The sequence below is a fragment of the Miniopterus natalensis genome, chromosome 20 (assembly GCF_054644295.1).
Source record: "Miniopterus natalensis isolate mMinNat1 chromosome 20, mMinNat1.hap1, whole genome shotgun sequence".
NCBI classification, from domain to species: Eukaryota; Metazoa; Chordata; class Mammalia; order Chiroptera; family Miniopteridae; genus Miniopterus; species Miniopterus natalensis.
This window is the reverse complement of record NC_142100.1, coordinates 27,338,950-27,361,252: the sequence shown is the minus strand read 5'-3', so window position 1 is coordinate 27,361,252 and position 22,303 is coordinate 27,338,950. Positions and strand designations below refer to the sequence as shown.

Genomic DNA, 22,303 nt, shown 5'->3' with positions numbered 1-22,303 from the left:
GTGGCTATATAGATACATACATACATACATATACTTATTTGTGGCTGTATAGATACCTAGATATAGATACTTATATGTGGCTACATAGATACATACATAAATTCCAGTACATATATTTTCCAGTATATATTTAGATGTATATATATTTAAATTTCAGTATATATATATTTCCAGGGTTTTGCAATTGAGGTACATTTCAAATGCTTGTTTTTAATGAACTCTTATAGGACATAATAATCACCAATGAGACCTAACTGTGTTATTTATAAGATAATTACAGGGTGTATTGGTTTCCCAGGACTGCTATAACAAATACCACAAACCAGGTGCCCTAAAATAACAGAAATTTATTCTGCCACAGTTCTGGAATTCCAAAGTCAAGGTGTTGGCAGGGCCATGCTCTCTCGGAAGGCTCTGGGGAGGCCGTTCCAGACTTTTCTTTCTTAGTTTCCGATATTGCTGGTTGTAGAGGCATCGCTCCGAAGTTCCTCTGACATCGCCTAGTGTTCTACCTGTCTCTCCACATGGCTGTCCCTCCGTGTGTGTCTGCCTATCTAATCGTCACTGCACAGTGATTCCCACGGTATTCACGCCTGCCACTACCGATAGCCGTGCTGGCATTTTTTAGTCCCCCCCCCACTAAAACCATGTGGGGTTCATATCCTTAACCTATATATATTTGCATCCTGGGCTTTTGTTTTTAGGGAACTTTAGATTCCTCAAGGGGAACTATAGGTCAAAGGGATGTGTATCTGCTACTTCTGTTTTCCTGGATGCCAGGAAAATAGAATCTGGCTGTAGTATGAATTTGCTTTTCCTGATTATCAGGGATACGTGCGCCTTTTCATCCCCAAGGGCTACTTCAGCCCCATAGTTCAGGAGGTGGCCCCTTGGAAGTGAGCTGATGGCAGCATTTCAAGTCTTTTTCTCTTGGGTGACATCAACGTGGAAATTAAACTCACGAGTCATGTGAGAGGGATTTCATCCCGTTCCCTTTCCATTCACATAAATGAACACATTCGATAATTCTCTGAAAGATAAGCCAAAGGTATGTGTCATGGGCAGAATAGTGGGCACCAAAGATGCCCGTGGAAACTTTGACTCTGTTACCTTCTGTGGCAAAGGGACTTTGGAGATGTGATAAATGACGTGGACCTTGAGATGCAGAGATTGTCCAGGTGGGCCAGTCTAATGTGAGTCCTTCAAAGTGGAGAACTGGCTGTGGTCTGAGTAGATGATGTTCTATGGAGGAAGGGTCAGAGCGATGACGCTCCAATGGCTTCCAGATGGGGGAAGGGGCCACAGGCCGTGGAATGTGGGCGCCTCCAGGAGCTGGAAGAGGGAAGGAAACAGATTCTCTCCTGGAGCCCCCAGAAAAGGCAGATTTTAACCGGCTGAGACACCTGAACCCCACGACTGTAAGATAATAAATTTGTGTTATTTTAAGGCCCTAGGTTTGTAGTGATTTGTTACAGCAGCCACAGGAAACTAATACAATATGTGACCTCATAAAGCTGTTTCCAGATCATGTTTTCGGGCCCCATCTTTAAAAGGCCAGCCTGTTTCTAAGCTCAGCATAATGATAAATTAAACAAGGCTATTGCATTTCCAAACACTTTAAAAGCTTCATCATTTAAATTTACATCCTGTATGCAGGATCAGAAGACAAACGTGAATTCCAACTCAGTCTTCATCTTTCGACAGAACAAACCCTCCTATGGTCAACTGACAATCACTCTCAATCCTTTAGGGTTCTGAATTGAAATGGGTGCTTGAAATTTCCCCTACTATTTAAGTGCAAAAAAAAAAAAAAAAAAAGAACCACAGAATTTTAAAATGGGTAGGAGCCTTGGTAGGGATCCAATCCAAGGTCGCCTCCTGTCGGGAAGTGTGGCCTGGGGCGAGCTATTTGACACCCGTGCGCTATGGGTTTCCCAGGGTGAGCCCACAGGCCGCCTCGGGGTCAGGAGAGGTGCTGGCGCTGTGCCCACGGGCGAGCTTGGAAGCCAAAGCCTGCAGGGGGCAACCTTTCCATTCATTCAGCCCACTCGCGGAAGGCCTCACGTGTGCTGGGCCACTCTGGATGTGGGAAAATCAGCAAAGTGGACAAGAATCCCTGCTCTCCGTGGATGACAGTGGTCTCTCCTTGCCCACGGGGGGGGGGGGGAACCTGCCCCAAGACCCCCCGCGGATGCCTGAAACCTGGGACAGCACTGAACCCTATACGTACTTTTTTCCTATACCTACACTGACCTGTAATACTGTTTATAAATTAGGCACAGGAAGCGCTGAACAGCTAATAATAAAATAGAAAGTCGTAGCTGTGCTGTGATAAAATATGAGTGTGGCCCCTCGCTCTCTAAGCAGGTCCTCGAGCGGCCTCTCCTGGAGGAAGCACTTCGGGGCTTCTCTTTAGTGGGTCCCCTCTGCCGGCGTCGCGCGCGGAAGGTAAAGCCGGAGGTTCCCCGCAGCTCGCGGGCGCCGCCCCGCGGCTTCCCGGCCCCTCGGCTGCACGCTCGCGGCCCGCGGGGCACCCTCCGGGGGAGGCCGGCCCGGGGTGTGCCCGCGAGGCGGCCCTCGGCTCCTTTCCACACTATGTGTCATCAACACTGTCACGATTTTTAAGAAGGACACGAGTGAAGAAGGGACGGGCGGCCCGGCGAAGAGGCCCCCGGAGGACCGCTCGCTGGGCTCCGCCCGAGCAGGGCTGGCTCCAAGGCCCCGCCCCTCCCCGAGGCCCCGCCCCTCCCCGAGGCCCCGCCCAAGGCCCCTCCCCAAGGGCCCGCCCTCATCTAAGGCCACGCCCCTCCCGTTCTCCGCCCCGCCCCACAGCTAGGCCACGCCCCCTTCCCCTCGGGCAGCCCCAGTCGCTTCCCCGCCCCATCAGGTCCCGCCCCCTCCCTCCAGGCCCCGCCCTCCTCCTCCAGGCCCCGCCCCCCGCCGCAGCGTTTCCCGCAGGAAGGCTCCCGCAGGCCCTGTGGGCCCGGGCGCGGCGCGGGCCGGGCATGCGCAGAGCGCGCGGGCGCGGTTGCCGTGGCAGCGCCGGCCGGAGGGGAGGCGGCGGGCGCGGCGCGGAGCCGGGCGACCGGCGGGCTGAGGCGGCGGCGCGGGGCAGGCCTGGGCGGCGGGGCGCGGTGCCCGGCCCGCGGGGATGCGGGACCGGCTGCCGGACCTGACGGCGGTAAGCGGCGCGCGGGCGGCGGATAGCGGTTCAGGCCGGGCGGCGGGGCGGGCGGGCGGGGACTCTGTGGAGGGGGCGCGGGGCGGCGGCGCGGGCGCCGTGTCCGCTGTGCTCCCAGAGCCGAGGGGCAGCGCGCCGGCAGCCGGGGGACGGGCTTTGCGGGGTCCGCGAGGTGTGGGCCGGGCCCCAGCCCCTCCGGGAGCCGCGCTCCGCCCAAGTCGCCCCTCACGCCGCCCTTCCGCGCCCCAGCGCAGGGCTCGCCGCCTGGCTCCGCGTCCCGTCCCGTCCCGGGGTCTGACCAGGCCCCGCGCGCGGCGGGAGCTCGGGGGTCGCGGTGGGGCCGCGCGCGGGCCGGGTGCTGGCGGGGGCCAGGCCCGCGGGCCGCCTTCTGAGCGCGGGGCCGCGTTCGCGCTCGCTCGGCCCCCGCACGGGGCCCGCTGCCGGAGCTGGGGGCCGGGGGCCGGGGGCCGCGCCCGCGGGGTCGCGCTCAGGTCGGCCGGCGGGGCGGGGCGCGCAGCGGGCGGGGCGGCGGGGACGCGCTGCGGGGGGCGGGCGGAGGCGCCTGCGGGTTGGGCTCGCCTCGGGGGCCCCGCGAGGCCGGTGCGTGTGAAGGCGGGCTCGGGCCTCGCGGGGCCTTAGCTGGTCTCTGGCGCCCACGCGGGAGCGGGTCGCTGCGGGCCGGGCCAGGGCCGCTCGCGTTGGGCCGCGTCCCGCGGGTGGCCGGGGAGCCGGGTTCAGAAGGGCAGTGCCCCGCTTGCCCTGCGGGTCGGGGTCGCGGACGGCCCGCTCTGCGCGCATCCCCGGGGAGGGCCCTTAGTGGCCGTGTTTCCTTCCTGCCCGTTTCATCAGCGCTCAACTATAGGGTGTCGTCCCCCCCCCAAAAAAAATACACACCTTGAATAATTGTAAATGGACATATTTATTATAGTTAAGGTTAGAGAAACTACCTTATTAAAGTGCATTTCATTTTCAAAGTGGAGCTGCTGCAGTGCGTATGTACATTTTTTGGGGGGACACCCTGTATTTGCTGTATTTGGACACCCGCAGCGGGCAGCGGCCCTCCCAGCAAACGCAGCCAGTGCCCGTGGCCGGTTCCCTCTGGGGACGTGCGTCGCCGCCCCGGCGGGAGCTGCGCTGTTGGGTAAATGAGGCCCCGCGGTGGCTGCTTTGGCAACACGGCCGCGGGTGCGGGACCCGGGGAGCAGCGCGGGGGCGTCGGAGGGCGGGGCGCGGCCTGTCGCCGGGTGTCCTGCGCTCCGGCCTCGGTGCAACGGCCCGTTTCCGGCCAGAATTTCAGAGCCGCCAGGGGCGCCTCGTCCAGCGCTGGAGGGACCCGCCCCGCGGGGCAGATTACTGGGTGTTGCGCTTCTGAAGTTGTCTGATCTGGGGAAATGGTTTCTGGGACTCGCAAGAGCTCAGCTGTCCTGCGTGTCAGATGGGACAGCCCCCTCCTGTCGCTCCTAGAGGGAGCTGTGAAACGGAATTGGGCGGGGAGAGAAAGCGCCGTGTAATTATGAGTGCTGCTAGCATTTATTAGTTTCTTAGGTCTTCAGAAAGGGATAAAAAGCAAGCTTCTCTCTGCTGTAAACTACGACGTTAAAATCGAGTTTGGCGTACTTGAAGTTTAGCGACTTTGAGTATTTAAAAACTCATCTGAAAGTTAGCAGACCTGAGAGGTGAACATTCTTTCCAAGGAGTTCTCGGAGTAGTTGAATGTCTACTCACAAGTGTGTTTCGAAAGGGCTGGTGTTTTTTTCCTAGGTCACGTTTAATTTTAGTAGTTGAAATGCCTCATCAGCAACGTCCACACGGACAAAATACCGGCGATGCCTCCAGAAAGTTTCCTTTATTAGCTGTTAGTGCTTCCTCCTGAGGGAAAGGTGATCACTGACGACTCTCTGGAAAGGACTTAGTTTGTCCTGTACAATTTGTCAAGGATAGATTTAGCTGCTTCTAACCAATGATTCTTTTGAGTAACCAGTTTACTTGGGTGCAGAAAATTTAAGGGGCTTGCCCAAGATCTCCTAGATTCTCAATCCAGAAAGATGTTTCTGGTTTACGAGAAGTAAAAGAACCACCCACCCAAAAGACCCTTGGGTGCCAGGCCGCGGCGAGGTAACCTCACTGGACACCAGTGTGAGCTGGGTGAACGCTGCCGGTGGACGCAGCCCGGGAAGGAAGGGGGAAGGAAGGGGGAAGGAAGGGGGAAGGAGACATAATGAGATGCCTCTTAGGATGTGAGTAACTCCAAGTGCAGCGGCGAGTCTACAAGCTAATGGGTCAAAAAAAAAAAAGCCTGTGTGTGCAAATGGACGTATTTATTATAGTTAAGGTTAGAGAAACTACAGATTTCAACCGTGGGAACTGTTTTCGGGATGACAGACAGACATGGGGTAGCCCTGTGGTACAGGTTAGCAGACTAAGAGACGCGATGAGATCGTTATCTGCAGTCCCTTGGGTCAAGGCGATGAGTTGCAACTACAATTTTTAAAGGGCGGGAAAAGCTGCCCGGGTATATTTAAAGCTACCTGTTGACCTCTCAGATTGCACTCTAGTGCAGAGGGTTACATAGTAAAGATTCTGAAGGTTTATAAAACAAGACTTTTTTCCTTAACTATTTCACTGAAACTTAAAATACTAAGAATTTTAGAGTATATAATTTTACAAATGCAGTTGGTTACAGTTGAGAATTTCATGGTTTATTCAGTCCCGTCAAGTTTCTAAATTTTATACAAACCCCTCATTCGGGATCTATAGTTTCTCTATTAACTGTAATGAATATATCCATTTGTGTACATACTGTGTTCCTTTTAAAAAACAAAAACGGAACCTCTACATCCACACAGGCGAATACTTCTTGTTTTTAACTTCGGGTCTATTCTGAATGACGGGAATAGAAAACCTAAGACAAAACCAGTTCCCAAAGGGGTTTCCTCTTCAGCACTGTCGCTTCCCACACTCGCCGTGTCTGTCATGAGATACATTTCGCTGTTTCTGACAATCCTCCCACCTCCCTGCCTTTGCACTTGCTGCCCCCACGTGAAAACCACGGACGGCTCTCTCCCTTTCTCTGCCAGCCTCACACCTGGAATCTTCCTTCCCTCCCATGTCCGAGGGGATGGTTTCTTCCTGCATGTTTTCCATTGTCGTCATTTTTTTTAGAGAGTGTGGAAGGGAGGGAGGGGAAGAGAGAGAGAGAGAGAAACATCAATGTGAGACACACAGTGATTGATCAGTTGGTTGCCTCCCGTGCTCTGCCCAGTGGTCAGACAGACCTGGAGTCAGACGTGGCCCTGAGACTTGGCCCTTTACTTAGCTGTCCCGTGTGCTCTGATGGTGACGTGGAGGCAGCACTCAGGGCCCATTGGCAGCTCCTTCCCCTGGGGACGTGGGTCTGGAGGGACTGGCAGCGATTAATCCTGTGCTCATTAGCTGAGTGCCCTTAGCTAAGTGCTGATAGATGAGTGCCTGCCATTGGTATCTAGTGCAGAGTGTGGACCAGAAGTGAGTTTAAAAGCCTTTCCCAGTGTGTGCTCCCTACGGAAATGCCCCTAATCCTCACAGCCCTGTCTCTGAAGGAGGTGGGCAGGTGTGATCTCAGTTCCCAGGCCAGAAGACAGGGACACAGGAAGCTGGGGGCCCGCTAGTGAGCAGCTCCCCACACAGAGCTCTTCCTCTAGTTGCTCTGGAGGGCAGCAGTTGGGATTCGGGGTGTCGGCAAGGCCGTGCTCCCCAAAGCTGTGGGAAGAGTCCTAATGGGCCCTGTCTGGCCTCCCGTGGGGCTGGCAGTCCTTGGCGTCCTTGGCTTGTGGAGGCATCATTGCAGTCTGTCCCCTGGTCACCCGGCCACCTTTCCCTGCGTGTGCCTGTCTCCTCTCGTAAGGACAGAGTCATGTGGGGTCAGGGCCACCCTGCTCCAGGCTGACCTCATCTTACCTGAGGACATCACACAGACCCTTTTTCCAAATGTCCGCTGACTGGTGTGCTGGGCGTTAGGGCTCCATTGCCTGCTTGTGGGACACAGCCCAGCCCCTAACCCTTGTCCTGTTGACAGAGTACAAGTAAAACATTCTCTGCACAGTACAGGCGTCTTTCTCAACAGCTGTGTCGTGGAGGGCAGGGTGGTGGCTCTGCAACTCGGGCACTGCTGGGGGAGTCGTGCAGAGGGTGCACACGTGTCGCTGGGCGTCAGTTCTGCCCCAGCCCATGGCGGGGGTGATCCCTCGGGTGGATCCCACTCCTGTGAAGCCCACCTGTGCTCGTGTGTCCTGTGCCCTGGCGACAGTGTGTTTACTTTCTCAGGAAGGCCCTTGTATGTGGGCCTCTCTCCTTAGACAAACATGTTTTTTCCTCCTTTCCCCACCTGAGCTGTCTTGTCTCTGCCCGGGAGAGGCCCCAGGCTGAGAGGCTACACAGAGCCTTCCTTAGGGTCCCGAGGGATTCTGGTTGGTTTTAGGCCAGATCCATTTGCCTTAGCGAGGGCCCTGGATGGTGCAGACGGAGCGTTTCCTGTGCTTGCTTAATACAGTTATTACGTTTCGCAGATGCTTCTTAGCTAAACTTCAGTAGAATTTTATTTCTCAGTTATTCCGGGTCATAGCCCTGTCAGTGGGATGTGGAGGGTCCTGAAACCCATCGCCACAGCGCGGTTGGAACTGAGCTGACTCGCCCAGTGTGTCCCCGGGAGACCGTTCAGTTCCCTGCGCTGCACCTTCTGGTGGGTCTTCTCCTTTTCCTAGACTCATCCCACTCTCTCTCGCACGCCAGGGTGCATGCCACGGCGCACGCTTTGGATGAGCTGTCTGACCCCTGGGTTCAGTGCGACTCGCTCCTCTCCCCGCGGCTCTCTGCCCGGGAGAGGCTTTGCGCTGTTGGGTGGGTTTCCCTGCCTAGAAGCTGCTTCTTCAAGTGGGGCCCCTGCACCAGCAGTGTCCCCTGGAACTTGTCAGAACGCAGCAGTATTCTAGAACGTTCAGTAATGTTTAGAATGCCCCGCCTGGACCTGCTGAATCAGGCCCAGCTTCCCTGGGGGGTGGGGTTGATTTTACACTTGCAGTTAAGTACTGGGTTTCTGAGACACGGGGTCCTTCTGGCTCCTCCCAGTGGTGGTTAGAGGTGCTCTCCCAGCTTGTTTCCTCAGGTCTCCTGTATTGAGTCTGCCCTCATTGGAGGGGTTATTGATTGGAGCGAGGTGTTACCAGAGGCACTCATTCAGGGAGAAAGTATGACAGTTCCTGGACAGTCACTCTGTACCCCAGAGAAGGTAGCACAGTGTCAGCACTTTCATTTTCATAGGAGATATGCAGAGCAAGCGGTTTCACTTCTTGGCAGAGCCCGCTGGCCTTATGGACTGACTGACTGAACATGGACGATGCTGTGCCGCTCCGTGTTGGGGGCCCATCGTTGTCCCTGCGATGGGACTGCGCCCTCCTGCAGGGCTCCCTGGGTCCTGTCCTGCTCTCACTGTGGCCTGTGTGGTGGGCGTGCCGCAGAACCTAGCTGCCAGGGAGCGTGCAGCTCTGTGGGCTCTGTACAGTTTGCCACTCTTGCGGCGGAGCCCTGGAGCCCCTGGGTTGCCCCCGTCTTTTAGTTCACTGTGTGTGTACGTGAAACATTTCAGAGCCTGACTCTCTGTTTCCCACTGTAGTGCAGGCAGAATGCTGACGGGGAAACGGCTGTGGTCGTTGAGAGGGACCGGTTCATGGACGACTTCTTCCACCAGGTGAGGGCGCTCAGGGAGGCCCGCGAACTCCGCCAGCTCAGCCCCATGGCTGCAGCCGGGCCTGTGTCATACTTGAAATAATACTGACGCTAGTGTTTTTATTTTTTTGTTATTTCTTTTGTAAACCCTCACCCGAGGATATTTTTCCCATTGATTTTTAGAGAGAGTGGGAGGGAGGGAGGGGAGGGGAGGGGAGGGGAAGGGGGAGAGAGAGAGAGAAACATTGATTGATTGGTTGCCTCCTGTATGTGCCCCAACTAGAGCCGGGGATTGAACCTGCAACCCAGGTATGTGCCCTTGACTGGGGGAATCGAACCTGGGACCCTTTGGTGAGCAAGCTGACAGCCTAACCACTGACCACATGGGCCAGGGTGGTGCATATTTTTTTAATTAAGTGATTATCAGTGTGAGGTGGGAAACGGCTTTTATTTTTTCATGTGTGATGATTCACCTGTTTCCCTCCATTATGAAAAGTGGTGGTGGGGTTGACTTTGCCACTCGGTGGTGACTCTCTCCCCCCAGGTGGAGGAGATCAGGAACAGCATATCTAAGATTGCTCAGTATGTGGAAGAGGTGAAGAAAAACCACAGCACCATTCTTTCTGCACCAAACCCGGAAGGAAGTGAGTCCCGTCTGCCTGTCTGTGTGCCCGTCTCTCTCGCTGTGGGTCCCTCAGGCTTCAGCCCTCGCTGCACAGGCGATGGAGCTGGGACCCAGTGGCCACACCTTGGACTCGGGACTCTGGTGCACGTGGTCATGTGAGCCATGACGTGGGGAGGGGGTTTCTACAGCTCCGGGGTCACCCTGCTCAGCTGGGAACACTGCCGGGTAATATCCAGATACTCATAGATAAGCCAGGTAGCCGGTCCAGCAGAGAGGTTCTGCAGAGCTCTGGGCCGTGTTAGTGACCGGACCCCAGATCTGTGTCATGTCCACAGTTGAACAGGAAGGAGAGTTTTGTGTTCAGATGATCATTGACTAGGGATTGACTGGGAGACCACTGCTAGTGAGAGCAGGTTCAGAGGTGGGCAGATGAGGAGGGGTTTTCAGACCTCAGCAAGCCCGTGTGTGGGGTGTGCTGTTCCCAGGGCCTGTGGGGGCAGCAGGGAAGCAGGGTGTTGGCAGTTAGGAGGAGGTGCTTCTTGACCTGCTCGTCTGCTGGTGAGTTTTGAGAAGCTGAAGGTGGGTGTAGGTGAGCCAGAGGTTGCAGCGGGGCCCACACACCACTCTGAGGCACAGCTGACATCTTTACAATATGGAGTCTTTTAACTGTGACAGTGTTCTGTCCCTCTCCTGCGAACTCCTCTTTATTCATGGCTTCTAGGAAGACTGTCCTCTTACACACCGACAGATGATGATCTAATTCAGAAGTGCTAACGTCGGTAAAGCAGTCGTCCAGTTCACTCCGAATTCTTTCCAGAATTGTCCCCATGGTGTCCTTCATGTCTGGACCCAAACCAGACACGAAGATAAAATGATTGGGTGGTGAACTGGGCTTTATCACAGGGCACATCCATCTTATCTGTAAAGGCCTGCACCTGGAGACCCACACCGCCTGCCACATGGCCAGCGTTCTCTGCCCAGCTCCACGGGGGAGGAGGCTGCTGGCCCAGGGACACACTTCAAGAGCCACTCACACGATCACTAGTTTCTCTGAAGAAACACACACACTTAAACATCTACCAGATATTGTTCCATTTAAATTTGTTCCCGTTAAATTTGTCGGACATTATTGATGTTGGATATTATAGCTCAGATAACTTTTTTTTTTTTTCATTTTAAAGAAATAAAAGAAGAGCTTGAAAATCTGAACAAAGAAATCAAGAAAACTGCTAATAAAATACGCGTCAAGTTAAAGTGTGAGTTTCAAGTTTTGGTTTTATTTCATCATTGATGGTGGGACTATGGGTGATTATTGTTTTCTTTATAATTTTTTATTCTTTTATATTTTCAAAAAGTTAAAATTTGAGCACTTTAAATAAGTTTATGTGTGTGCATTTGGGATAGTAAGCCTTTTGTTTACGTTCTTCATTACCCTAGGATTTTTAAACTGCTAGCTCTATGGTAGCATAGGAGGAATAAAGTGGATGTTGGTTAATCCTCACATTCAGGGGAGAAGCTCTAATGCATGGTCAGCGAGATGAAGACTGCTTACAGACTGCTCTTCTCTTATGGTGGCACATAGCCTGCGGGTGTCCGAGAAGGTGGGTAGCCTTTAAAAGGCACCACCAGGTTCCGGAATGGGCCTGTTAGTCAGCAGGTTCTTGAACTTCTGGTTCAGTTCAGCCGAGTTTACAGTGCCCCACGTCCACTCCAGCAGCAGTGGTTGGAGAGGCTGACGGCCTTCCTGCAGGGCGTGGTGTTTCCTTGAGGTGGTAGGAAGACACACTGTGTTTAATTTTGGAAGCCAGCATTCACATCACGAAAGTCTCTGCAGATCAGAAAGGACTTGGCACTGTGGACAGCTTCCAGCCTAAGAGCAGGGAGATGACTGACTGCCGCAGCCCGACCATGGGCGCTGCCTCCCAGTGCCCCCCACAGACGGGCGATCGCTTCATCAGCATAGGCTCCAGTGTGTATTTCTAAATAAGGACCGTGCACGGGCTGGTTCACCTGTCTTGTAAGGTTTTTAAAAATCAAATCTGCTCCTGTCCTTTCCCCATGGCACTTTCTCTTTTGGTTGGAGACACCAGGGCATTTGTCCATCAGCATGTGCTGTGTGTGCTTCAGGGTTCTGCTGATGTCACCCCTGTGAAGTCATCTGCCGGGTTCCCGGGGCCTCTAGTTCCTGCAGATTGACAGTCCTATAAACTTGATCAGATTCAGGTTATTTGTTTCCCTTTTAAATGTTAACATAAAACATCTGGTTTTATTTTGTGATATTATCAACAATTGGTGATTACTACCAAGGTCCATAAATGTACTAGGAGTTGAAAAGATGAGGAAAAGTGCCTTGAGGGTTGGCTTGAAGGCCCATGTTCCAGTGTAAAAGGTAATTCCTCCCTGTTTGTTTCTAGCGATTGAACAGAGCTTTGATCAGGATGAGAGCGGGCACCGCACTTCCGTGGATGTTCGGATACGAAGAACCCAGGTTTGGTTCTCAGCCTCCCCTAGGTTGGCACGATGTCAGAGAATAGTCTTTTTCTTTTTCATTCAATTGCAAAATAGGTTTATCTTTATGGTCACATGAATCCTCAGGGTTTTGCATTAAAAATAACATAGTATTTATAGATTACCTCTTTATTATGAAAAAAAAAAAAATCAGCCCATAACAGAATTCTATGGGAAAAACCGAGACTTATTGGGATCACTTTAGGTTTCATGGCAAAGGTGTCCCCTTTCAGAGGTTATGTGTGGCGGAGTGGAATTGGGGCTGCTTTACTCTCCTTGACAACTGGTGATTAGTGTGCAGGCTTGGGGACCATTGGCATAGTTGCCAAGCCTGGTCGGGTGGGCTGTCCCCATGAGCTGGTTGACTTCTCGGTCGTGGCGCTCACTCTGAGTGGGGATGACACTAGTGTAGTTGGGAGACTGTGAAGGCCTTAGCGTGGCTCCCTTTGAAGGAGTCACTCCCTAGTTTGAATTTCTGTAATGTGATGCTTTTCTTTATCATTGCCAATGAAGAAATGACTGCTATGTATTAACCTAATTTTGCATCGTTAATAGCACTCAGTGCTGTCTCGAAAGTTTGTGGATGTGATGACAGAATATAATGAAGCACAGACTCTCTTCCGGGAGCGGAGCAAAGGGCGGATTCAGCGCCAGCTGGAAATAAGTGAGTAACTGAAATGCCACCATGCTGCAGACATTCTTCTGTCCAAGGTCTGGCATCACCATACTGCAGCTTCAGAAAGGTCATTCCATCTCAGTTTGCCAGTATTGTAAAACCCACAGCTCTTTCAGAGCTCCCTGCTCATTGAATCACCAAACCTATTGTTACGTCCTTGAGAGGCTTCTCGGTGAGTGGGCTTTCAGTCACCTTCTAGTCACCATGACGGTGATTTCAGGGGCTTTTCTCAGTCCCGCAACCCTTCCTGCCCCGTCTTGGTGGGTGGTCCTCCATGGGCTTCAGGGTCCTGCTTGGGGAGCAGATGCTAACTGCCCTTTTGCCCCAGGTTGCCTTTTAAGAGGGTGTCTGTAGCAGTCAGCCCTGCAGGGGGGAACTCGCGTCTCCCCAGGCAGAAGGCACTTTGCTCACTGCCTTTATCGTCAGAGACGGGTCCTCAGCCGTGACACACCCCTGCGGGTGCGGCGTCCACGGACTTGGGGCGAGGGGCACAGCCGTGAATGTGAACCTCACTAAACACCCTTTTAACAGCTTTGTGGGGATGCAACTAAAATGCCATGTGGGTGATGTTCAGTGCCCAGGTCAGCGGTTTTTAGTACAGGGAAGGGCAAAAATAGGTTCACAGTTGTTCGTATGGAAAATAATACAATAAACGGTGTTTCACGTACTCATAGCTGTAAACCTTTTGCCCCACCCTATATATTAGTGCAATTTTAGGACGTTTTCATCACTCTGAACATACTCCATACCCATCCTTACCCGTCACTCCTTGTTCCCCTGCCCTGAGCCCCAGGCAGCTGCCGGCCCACTTTCCTGTCTCCACGAGTCTGCCCGTTTGGGATGTTCCGCGTGAACGGAATTGTGCAGTGTGGAGTCTGTGACTGGCCTCCCTCACGCGACAGTTCCCCACGGCTCAGCCACAGCTGTAGGTGTTGGGACTTCACCCCTTCCTGTGGCTGAGCCAGGTTCCGCCGTGGGATGGACCCCGTGTGTTTATCATTCGTCAGCTGCACCTCTGGCTCTTCCCACTGTTTGGCGATTACGAATGATGCTGCCATCAGCGTTCCCATCAAATGATATTTAAATTGTTATGATGTTTATTCATGTAGTTTTGTCTTTTGTGACACAAATTGTGAAAAAATAGTAATTATCAATTTGGCTTTTCACAGAGAGCTTTACTATCGGAAACTCAAGGTGAAATATTAACAATCAAAGCGCAGGAAGTATTAAAGCACCTGGTTCTAAACATGTCATCTTTATTTATGTCCTAAAATATGGTGAATTCAGCTGACCCCCCCCCTTTTCTGTAAGCCAGAGTTAACATTTAGGAGAACTGATGTGTTGAGAAATTAAGTACCGGTTTTGTTTTTGTGACTATTTCTCATTCAGACCAAAGTTAGACTTAATTCTTTCCAGTTAGAGGGTTTTTGTGTTTTCCAGTTCTTCCTTCTCAGTGTCATGTTGGTTTCTCTCATCATTAACACTTGCCTAAGAAAATATTTTCGAGAAGTTAGAAAAACATTGTTTAAAAATGCTAACAACTCAGGTTTTAGTTGCTGACTTAGGGTAGAAAGAGTCGCTTTCAGTACTTTCACACACTGAATGGAGTTTTTAACTGTTAATCTTTCAGCTGGAAAGACAACAACCGATGACGAGCTGGAGGCGATGCTGGAGAGTGGGAACCCTTCCATCTTCACCTCGGACGTGAGTGCGCCGCCCGCGCTGGCCCTTCCCACGCACAGGTGCCCTCCCAGCTGCCGAGCCCCCCGAGGTCACCAGCATTTCTCTTTTGTTTTCCAAAGATTATATCAGATTCAAAAATCACCAAACAAGCCCTCAATGAGATTGAGTCGCGCCACAAAGACATCATGAAGCTGGAGACCAGCATCCGGGAGCTGCACGAGATGTTTATGGACATGGCTATGTTTGTGGAGACTCAGGTAACTGCAGGCTCCTCCCTGCTCGGCGAAACCCTACGGTTGACTCGGTGTCCGGGGAAAGCCAAAGCCATTACTTTGGATGCAGTCTCAAAATTCAAAAGCTGGTTACAGAGTTACTGCAACATGAGACTGAAATGCTGGAAACAGCGTAAACTTTCAGCCGTAAGGGACTGGCCTAGCTAATGAAATTACGGTGTGTCCTTGGGACAGCCTGTTAGGCAGCCGGAGGGAACATAAACTCCTGTTCGTGGAGGACTTCTAATGAAATATACGGTATTGTGCTGGAATTTTTAAGTTGAGAGGGAGACATAAAACCTTGTGTATAAATATACATGTACATGTAACACACACGTGTGTACGTACATGCGCTGGACTTGGCTGCGTGAAACAGTATTCACAGAGGGAAGAAACATGCCAAACAGAATGGCAGTGGGACTAGGGGAATTTAAACTTTCTTCTCTGAAATATATGTATAAGTTTTCTACAAGGAGCACATATTAGAGTAACAATTGGAGGACACATTTAAACGAATGGCCCCAAAGGGGACGCACTCCACGACAGGAGCAAGAGCTTGTATTTGTACAAGGTGTTCTCATTTCGTCTAGAACCACAGGCAGGGAGTGGAGGGGTATGAAGAGACCCCTGTGAGGGGCTGGAGAACTTAAATTTAAAACAGTTCAGAACACTGTAAAATTCGAGGTGGGTGACATATGAGCCGCTGCGCACTGTTGGGCGTGTGAATGTGTTCACACTGACCCTTGTGATGCTCAATGAGGTACCCCGTCCGTGGGTTGGGGGCTGCGCATGGGGAAGCAGGCGCATTCCTGTGAACCACCACGGGCTGCTCGGGTCCTCACTCCACAGACACTGCTGGCAGGGATGGTCCCCTCGGAAGGCCCAGGCCTGGCTGGCTCGTTTGCCGTGGTTGCCCGGGTTAGTGAGGAGAGAGGATGCCCGTCGGGCACAGGACTCACCCTCCACAGGCCTTGCCGACCCTGTGAAGAACTCTGTTCATTTTGAGGGACTTTGTCACAGAAATGTGTGTGAGAAACTGAGGTCCTCTGCACTTGCAGGAGGAACCGAGCGCGTGGGGGTGACGTGGGCGGACCGGCTGCCATTTGCGATACAGGAAGTGGAGAGCTGGGAGCTGGCCCGCCCGCCTCTTGTTTTCGGGAAGTGCTCGAAGGAACCAGTCAGCAGCAGCGGGGCACGACTCTTGTGATGACTAAAGATTTTACTACCTTGGGGTTTAGTTACGGTTGCTTTATACCAAAGTATTGAACTCGTTAGAGAAACTGCTGCGTCCTGAGCCCTGTTTTGTCGTCTCCTTTGAGAAGCCTGTTAGTGCCGCATCCTATGGACTCGTCTAGTTGGAATTATGGGTATAGTCAGAGCTCAGTAGTGAGTTTGCTTTGAGTACAAGTGAGTTAATTGTGCTTCCTCCTTCGATGCCTCGTCCTCTCCTCACCGCTGCAGCTATGTCTGCTGGTGGACAGAAGACCAGGTAATGTCCCCCAGACGTGCCACCGAATCCCCCTCACGCTCTCGCTCATTAGCTATTCATTCATTCGGTGTTGAACATGAGCTCGTCCTAGTTCACTGACCTGGTAAAGAAGCCGCAACAGTTTCCCCCCATAGCAGAGCTGTCATCCCTTGTCCGTTGCACCTATGAGCATTAGTTTAACCTCGAGCAGCGCCCCTCCTTGCTGTGCCCATCGTCAGCGTGCTCGCAGGCTGAAGCACGTCCCAGTCTGCTGGCTACGCCTGTCACCGTCCCTACTGCTGTCCGTCCCTTTTAGCTCTTTTTAAGATATAAGTCGATTTTGATTACTTTGTATCAGTCCACTTATAATAATCTCATCTTTTTGTAAATGTAAAAAAAATTCAGCGTCCATTCCATGCACATTATGTTCACGTGAAAACTTTATTGGTCTTAAGATACATAATTAAGTCATTGGAAAATGTCTTCTAAGTTGGAAACTTTTTGTTTCAAGGGTGAAATGATCAACAACATAGAAAAGAATGTGATGAATGCCACAGACTATGTAGAACACGCCAAGGAAGAGACAAAAAAGGCTATTAAATACCAGAGCAAGGCGAGGAGGGTGAGTGTGGCTCATAAGAACCAAAGTGTGCTTTTCTCTGTCCTTGGTTTCGAGTTGTGATACGTTGACGTGGCCGACTTAACAGGTACTCCAAGAAATAAAAATGTCTTAATACTTCATTTGGTAAAGAGTTTTGAAGTTTGTAAGATAAATTGTGTTGACTATGAACCCTTCTGTGTTCTAAATAATTAAGACCCTTCACAACCAAAAGTGGGGCCGTTGCCCTCTCCTGGGTTGGGTGGGTTTAAATTCCGGAGTTCTCTGTTCCTGGGTCCTTACTTGGGGGGAGACACACTAGTGGGATTGGACATTCTCCTGTCCCATTATTCGTTGGTTACACACTTCATGCAGTGGACACTTGGTTCTCTCTTCAGGGTGTTTGCTACGCCTTTGGTTTGGGGGCAGGAGGAGGGTTATTAGAGACTGGCCCTGAGGAGCTGTGTAGTATCCACATCCGAGCTCGGTGAGTTTGGAATATTTGTATCTGAATCTTAAATGTGCCCTATGTGTGAGCCACAGCTCTTCCAGGAAAACAGTGAAAGTGCAAAATGAAGTTCTGATTGCGGGGCCGGACAACCCTGTGCGGGTGTCAGTGTGTCCCTGCCCACCAGCTCTTGGCTTTTTTCTCTGACGAAACACCAAACTGCCACTCTCCACGTGTGCCAGCCTTGGGTTTGCAGAGGCCACGTGCTCAGTGCCGGCCTGGGGAAGGGTCCAGCCATATCAGCAAAGGCCTTGAAGAGAGAATGCCCAGATGTCCAGAAGACACGAGGAGCCGGGTTTCGGGTGCGGATTCACCTGTGGGGACCGCTCGTCTGTGCTTTCCTGTCAGCCGGCAGCACCTCACTTGCTTTGTCCTGGGCTTACCTGATGTGGTCATTACCTGGGAAACTCGGGCATGCTCCTCACTTTATCTGTTTAACCACTTGATCAGGGACTGACCCTTCAATAAAGCGGTGTGATGAGGTTCATAGGTAGAGTGCTGAGCCTGCTCCAGTCACAAAGTGGACTTTCCCTTGAAAAATCATTAAAAAGGGGCAGTTCCTTCTGTTTTCCTTGACCTGACATCACGTCATCCTGTGAAGTTCTAAGGCAGAGTCATTGGGGTTAGAAAGACAAAAGGCAGTGAGTGGTGCACCCTCATTCCAGGCCTGCGGGGTGAGCCTCATTAGGAGACAGGGTCTGAACCCACCTGGATGCCAGCTGTGAAAACATGACGCTGACTCGGAAACTGTTCACTCTTTCCTGTTAGAGCCGACATCTGACACTGCACGGCTGCTTGACTGGCTGTTCTGCTCCTCGGGAGCTTGGCTGCTGCGTCGCCTCAGACGGTGGTCGTCCCCTCTCCCAGGGCCCTGTGTTTATTCCAGGGCAGCTGTTTGTGGCCCCTGAGAGACCAGGTGGCCAGAGTGGAGTGACTTATTTTACACGGCGTGGTGGGGACAGTGAGGGAGCTAGGTGCCAACAACAGACAACAAGAGGAGAGAGTGTGGGGCTTTATGAATAGAGAGCTAACGTCCGAGGCGGCTAGGCTGCTGCAGAGCTCTACAGACGCAGAGACATCAGCCCATCAGACGTCGATCAAAATAATGTGACCACGCAGGTCTCTCCCTGACAAAACCCGATATTCTAAAAGTTCTGCAAGTCTCCTCCAAGTATTCTGACCTTAAATTAAAAACCACTCTTTTCAAGAACTAAAAATTATCCAACAGAATTAAAGCAAATTCTGATCGGTGGTTTTACTCTAAATGAGTGACGTCCTCTAACTTGGTGGCAGGAAATTAACCAGGATGTAATCAGCCTGCTTTTCTTTGACAGAAAAAGTGGATAATTGTCGCTGTGTCGGTGGTGCTGGTGGCTGTAATTGCTCTAATTATTGGTTTATCGGTTGGCAAATGATGATGAGGATCACGTCAGTGCATGTGCCTCTCTGCCAGCGCGGCAGTAAGTAACTAATCAACTAATATTCCTATTAACTTTCTCATTAGCTAATGGCCTGCTTGCCCAATCTTAATGTGCCTGCACTGGGGAAAGCCCGCGGCTGTGGCGGTGGCGGCTAATGTCCTCCAGGCCTGTGACTGCTCGCCGCTGAGAAACAGGCTGCGTGGTCATTCATTTTTAAGCCCCGGCCTGCTCCATACGTAGCTTCTTTAAAGCTTCTTGGTTTACTAATATCACTCGGATGCGATGGTGCGGCAGACCTCAGCTCCTCGGGCTCCAGTCCTTTGTTTTTGACCTGAGAAGACAATTTCCCTCCTCACAGGGGACCCTTCATTAGATGTAATAACTGTAGCAGTGACGGTTAATTCTCAGTGAAGACACAAACTTAGTGTCTTAATTTAGCTCTAAAATTTTAACTTTTTGAATAGTTGCAACAACTGAAAGTTGCTTTGTGAAAAATACTCAGTTTTACTGTGGAATTAGAGGGACTGAAACCAAAACTATGAAAAGCACTCACTGAAAATAAAACTTTTCATCTAACCTCATCCGTTTGTTTAAAAATATCCCCTTATTAAACAAAGCCTCCTTTTTAGTTGGTGCCCGTTAACCAGTGCTGAACATAGAAGGCATTCGATTATCTAAAGACTCTGTTTCTGTTCTGCATGTGAGCCTCACCTTCGTTTTCCTCTGGTTTCCTTGGCACATGGAGGCCGCCCTCTCTCATTAACCCTTGAGTTAGGCTGCTCTGGGGCGTATGAAATTTGGACATACCCTTTATTTCTCTGAGAGCGTTTTGTTTGCCGTAATCACTGTGATTGAGCTGTGAAGTGTCCCAGGGTATCTAGATTGCGACAGGTAGCCCTTGATGAATTCAGTCTTTTATTATGAAAGTGGCAGCCGGCTTGATAGACACTGGGCACTTTATTTTAAAAAGTGAGACACTCTAATGGAAAGGAGTCACTGTGTGCTCAGGTGTCCCCGCTGCTGTTGGGTCTTTAAGTTAATCTTCATGGGAGCAGGTTGCACTCAGCAGTGCAGCGAGCAGGCGGGAGGCCCCCTGTGGGTTAGTGTTCCAGCATTCACCAAGCCAGAATTGCACTGGACATCGTTTCGGCAGTGAGCTCGGGGATCGGAGTTCATTAATGGTCCGTTCTGTAGAAGGCAGAAGGATCAGCTTTTATCAGGCAGAAGTTTATGTCCCCTTCTTACTGCTTTCCTATCAGCTCTGCTGAAAAAATGGCACATATGATTTTTCTTTCCTAATATAATGGTATTTAAAAATATTTTTATGATTCTTTCTAAATATCGATTTTCTTAATGTTTCCTAGTGACCATAATATGGTTAGTTGGATGTGGCTGCACTAGGGTAAAATTGATTCTAGGTTGGACCCAGGGAAATGAGCTGCTTCCTCCTGGGTGCTCTCGGGCAGTGCTGTTGCATAAAGGCCAGTCCCCTCGGTGGTTGTCGGGGAGCAGGGGACGGTCTGTGCCCCAGTGTCCTTACAACACATGAACACAGAACAGCCCCCTCTAATAAAGAGCCCAGCACGGTGCACACCAACAGCTTCTTACACAAGTGCAGTGGTTGATGTCCTTAATTATACTTTTGAAATATGAACTTATTCTTGCTGCAAATAGTTCAGCCAAGCCTCCTGTAGGCCAGGCGCGCACTGTAGCACTTAGTGGGGTGACCCCATAGCCCTGCAGCCCAGGGGATGCCTGTCTATGAGGAGACAGGCTGGGGGCCCCGTGCCCGGGAACCTGTGTAGCTGGTGGGCGAGCCACGGCTTGACTAGGGACTTGAGTGACTCCCGAGGGCGTGCTCTGTCCGCTCTCATTTCCGGGGCCTCCCTTCTCCCGCAGACCAGTTTCCCGGAGGACGTGTTTCTTAAGCCAAAGGTGGTTTAGCTTTCACTGTGCAAGGATGCTTGTCAATTAACAAAAAAAGTTAGATGCTTGGATGCAGCCGAAGACTGAGTTAATGGACTGTTGATTTCTGACACATGCATCGTACCTCAGTCAGCGTAAAAAGTGTGTAAAATCTTTTCAGCAAATGAGACATTGATTCACTTAAGCTGTTAAAAAGATGTGCAGTGCATCTGGGAAATAGCAGTCTGGAACTTTATCATGATCAATAGAAAGCGTCCTTAAAGCACCCACATGGTGCCATGTTGACTTGCCTTTTCTCTTCAGGAGCAAATACCTATTTTAATAACACACAGTTTATTAATTTAATTTAATGTATACGTGTCTGTAACTTAGCATTTTGCCTTTGGCAGTTCCCTTCTCCACCCCTCCCCTTTCTGTGATCTGGGGGACGCTTCCTTGGTAATGGACTTGTATTTTAAACTATCTCAAGTTCCAGGAGAATTTTGTTAGGCAATAACAGTGATTTCTTTCCTTCGATACCTTGCAAATTAATTGTTTTTCTTTATCTTGCAGAAAATGATGTTCATTATTATTTGTGTAACTGTTTTGCTTGTGATCCTTGGAATTATCCTAGCAACGACACTGTCATAGCAGCCATAGCCCGAGAGCCCTTTGTCCGTGGAGTCAGAACACGTGTGCAGCAAATCAGCACCCGCCGCCCATTTCATGAATGAATCCCAGACATTGTGACATGTGGTGTTGAGTGCTGACTTCTCACTAGCGAACTGAAGAACACACAACAGAACGTATTGTTCAGTGGAAAAGCCGAAAGCGAATCGATGTGATGAGTTAGCCCAACATCCTTGGACTCTAAATAACACACCACAAAACTTTAACAATGTGAAACTTGTTTCAATGGCCTTAAAATAAGGAATTATTGAAATTTTCAATTTTTTACATTTCAGTATTAAAAAAATATATATGTAAAGTTTAATTGGGAATATTTTATGCTCTGAAGTCATTAGATTTTGGGTCTAAGACTTTCTTCGCTTCCCCTCCTACCAGCTAACAAGCTAAGAGACGTTTTTGTACTATGTTTTTAATTCATGTTTGTTGTTTGCAAAAATTTTTTATTATCACAGCTGTTTTGTAAGGTATCTATAATTTTAATGTTTATAAATTAATTGTTTAATATATTAACACCTTAATTTACTCCATTTTATATATTAAATATTGCCTTTTAAAATAAATGGGAAACTTCATGATGTTAGAGCCATCTCTGCACAGTTGTTTACAGAGTTTGCCATTGGCATAGAAAACCGAGGTTGCAAAGCACCCCTCAAAGCCTTTCAAGTGCCTTCTCTCCACCGTGGTCTGTGAGGTTCCCATGTGCCTGAGGCCCTCCAGAAAAGTCTCATTTCTTATACTCTGCTCCACTTCCGGCTGCTCCGCTACCTGGATAATAAATGAGTTACTGCACTGTAAAGACAATGGTCTCTTCTCTGTTCATTAAAAATAAGGCTTGTGTTCCGTTTACATTAATAAAGTCTGAAGTTGAGATGGTGACCAAGACCAAGATTTACTACTTTCTAAAAAGGAAATTATCCCTGGACATTAAGTAATTCTGTTAAATGTAAACTGTTGTGTAGATCTGGTCCGTGTTCTTGTTAAGTACTGGCTATTCTGCTGAGCTTTGAAACTCCCAAAGTTTATAGGAATCTATGATAAACATTTTTATTGCTCATGAATGTTTTTATT

The 22,303-nt window shown here is 50.5% G+C and overlaps 1 protein-coding gene across 3 annotated transcripts; it reads left to right on the top strand.

Moving 5' to 3' along the window:
- The first annotated feature begins 3,138 nt into the window (after nucleotides 1-3,138).
- Nucleotides 3,139-22,036, top strand: STX2 (syntaxin 2). Of its 3 annotated transcripts, XM_087828603.1 has the most exons (11): nucleotides 3,139-3,181; nucleotides 8,829-8,903; nucleotides 9,426-9,525; nucleotides 10,688-10,762; nucleotides 11,921-11,994; nucleotides 12,570-12,678; nucleotides 14,321-14,394; nucleotides 14,493-14,630; nucleotides 16,625-16,735; nucleotides 18,554-18,679; nucleotides 21,119-21,206. In XM_087828603.1, the coding sequence occupies exons 1-10, from the start codon at nucleotides 3,152-3,154 to the stop codon at nucleotides 18,632-18,634; spliced, it is 867 nt and encodes a 288-aa protein (XP_087684729.1). In that variant the 5' UTR covers nucleotides 3,139-3,151; the 3' UTR covers nucleotides 18,635-18,679; nucleotides 21,119-21,206. The 3 variants fall into 3 exon arrangements, with proteins under 3 accessions (XP_087684729.1, XP_087684727.1, XP_087684730.1); XM_087828601.1 differs by lacking the exon at nucleotides 18,554-18,679 and having other exon boundaries at nucleotides 21,180-22,036; XM_087828604.1 differs by lacking the exon at nucleotides 18,554-18,679 and having other exon boundaries at nucleotides 21,119-21,279.
- The last annotated feature ends 267 nt before the right edge of the window (nucleotides 22,037-22,303 follow it).

Bases quoted from the DNA above. Each gene is read 5' to 3' on its own strand.
- STX2 (XM_087828601.1), top strand. From the start codon at position 3,152: ATGCGGGACCGGCTGCCGGACCTGACGGCG. The intron at 11,995-12,569 runs GTTTGGTTCTCA...CATCGTTAATAG, and splicing joins TTCGGATACGAAGAACCCAG to CACTCAGTGCTGTCTCGAAA. The intron at 16,736-21,179 runs GTGAGTGTGGCT...GAATTATCCTAG, and splicing joins ACCAGAGCAAGGCGAGGAGG to CAACGACACTGTCATAGCAG.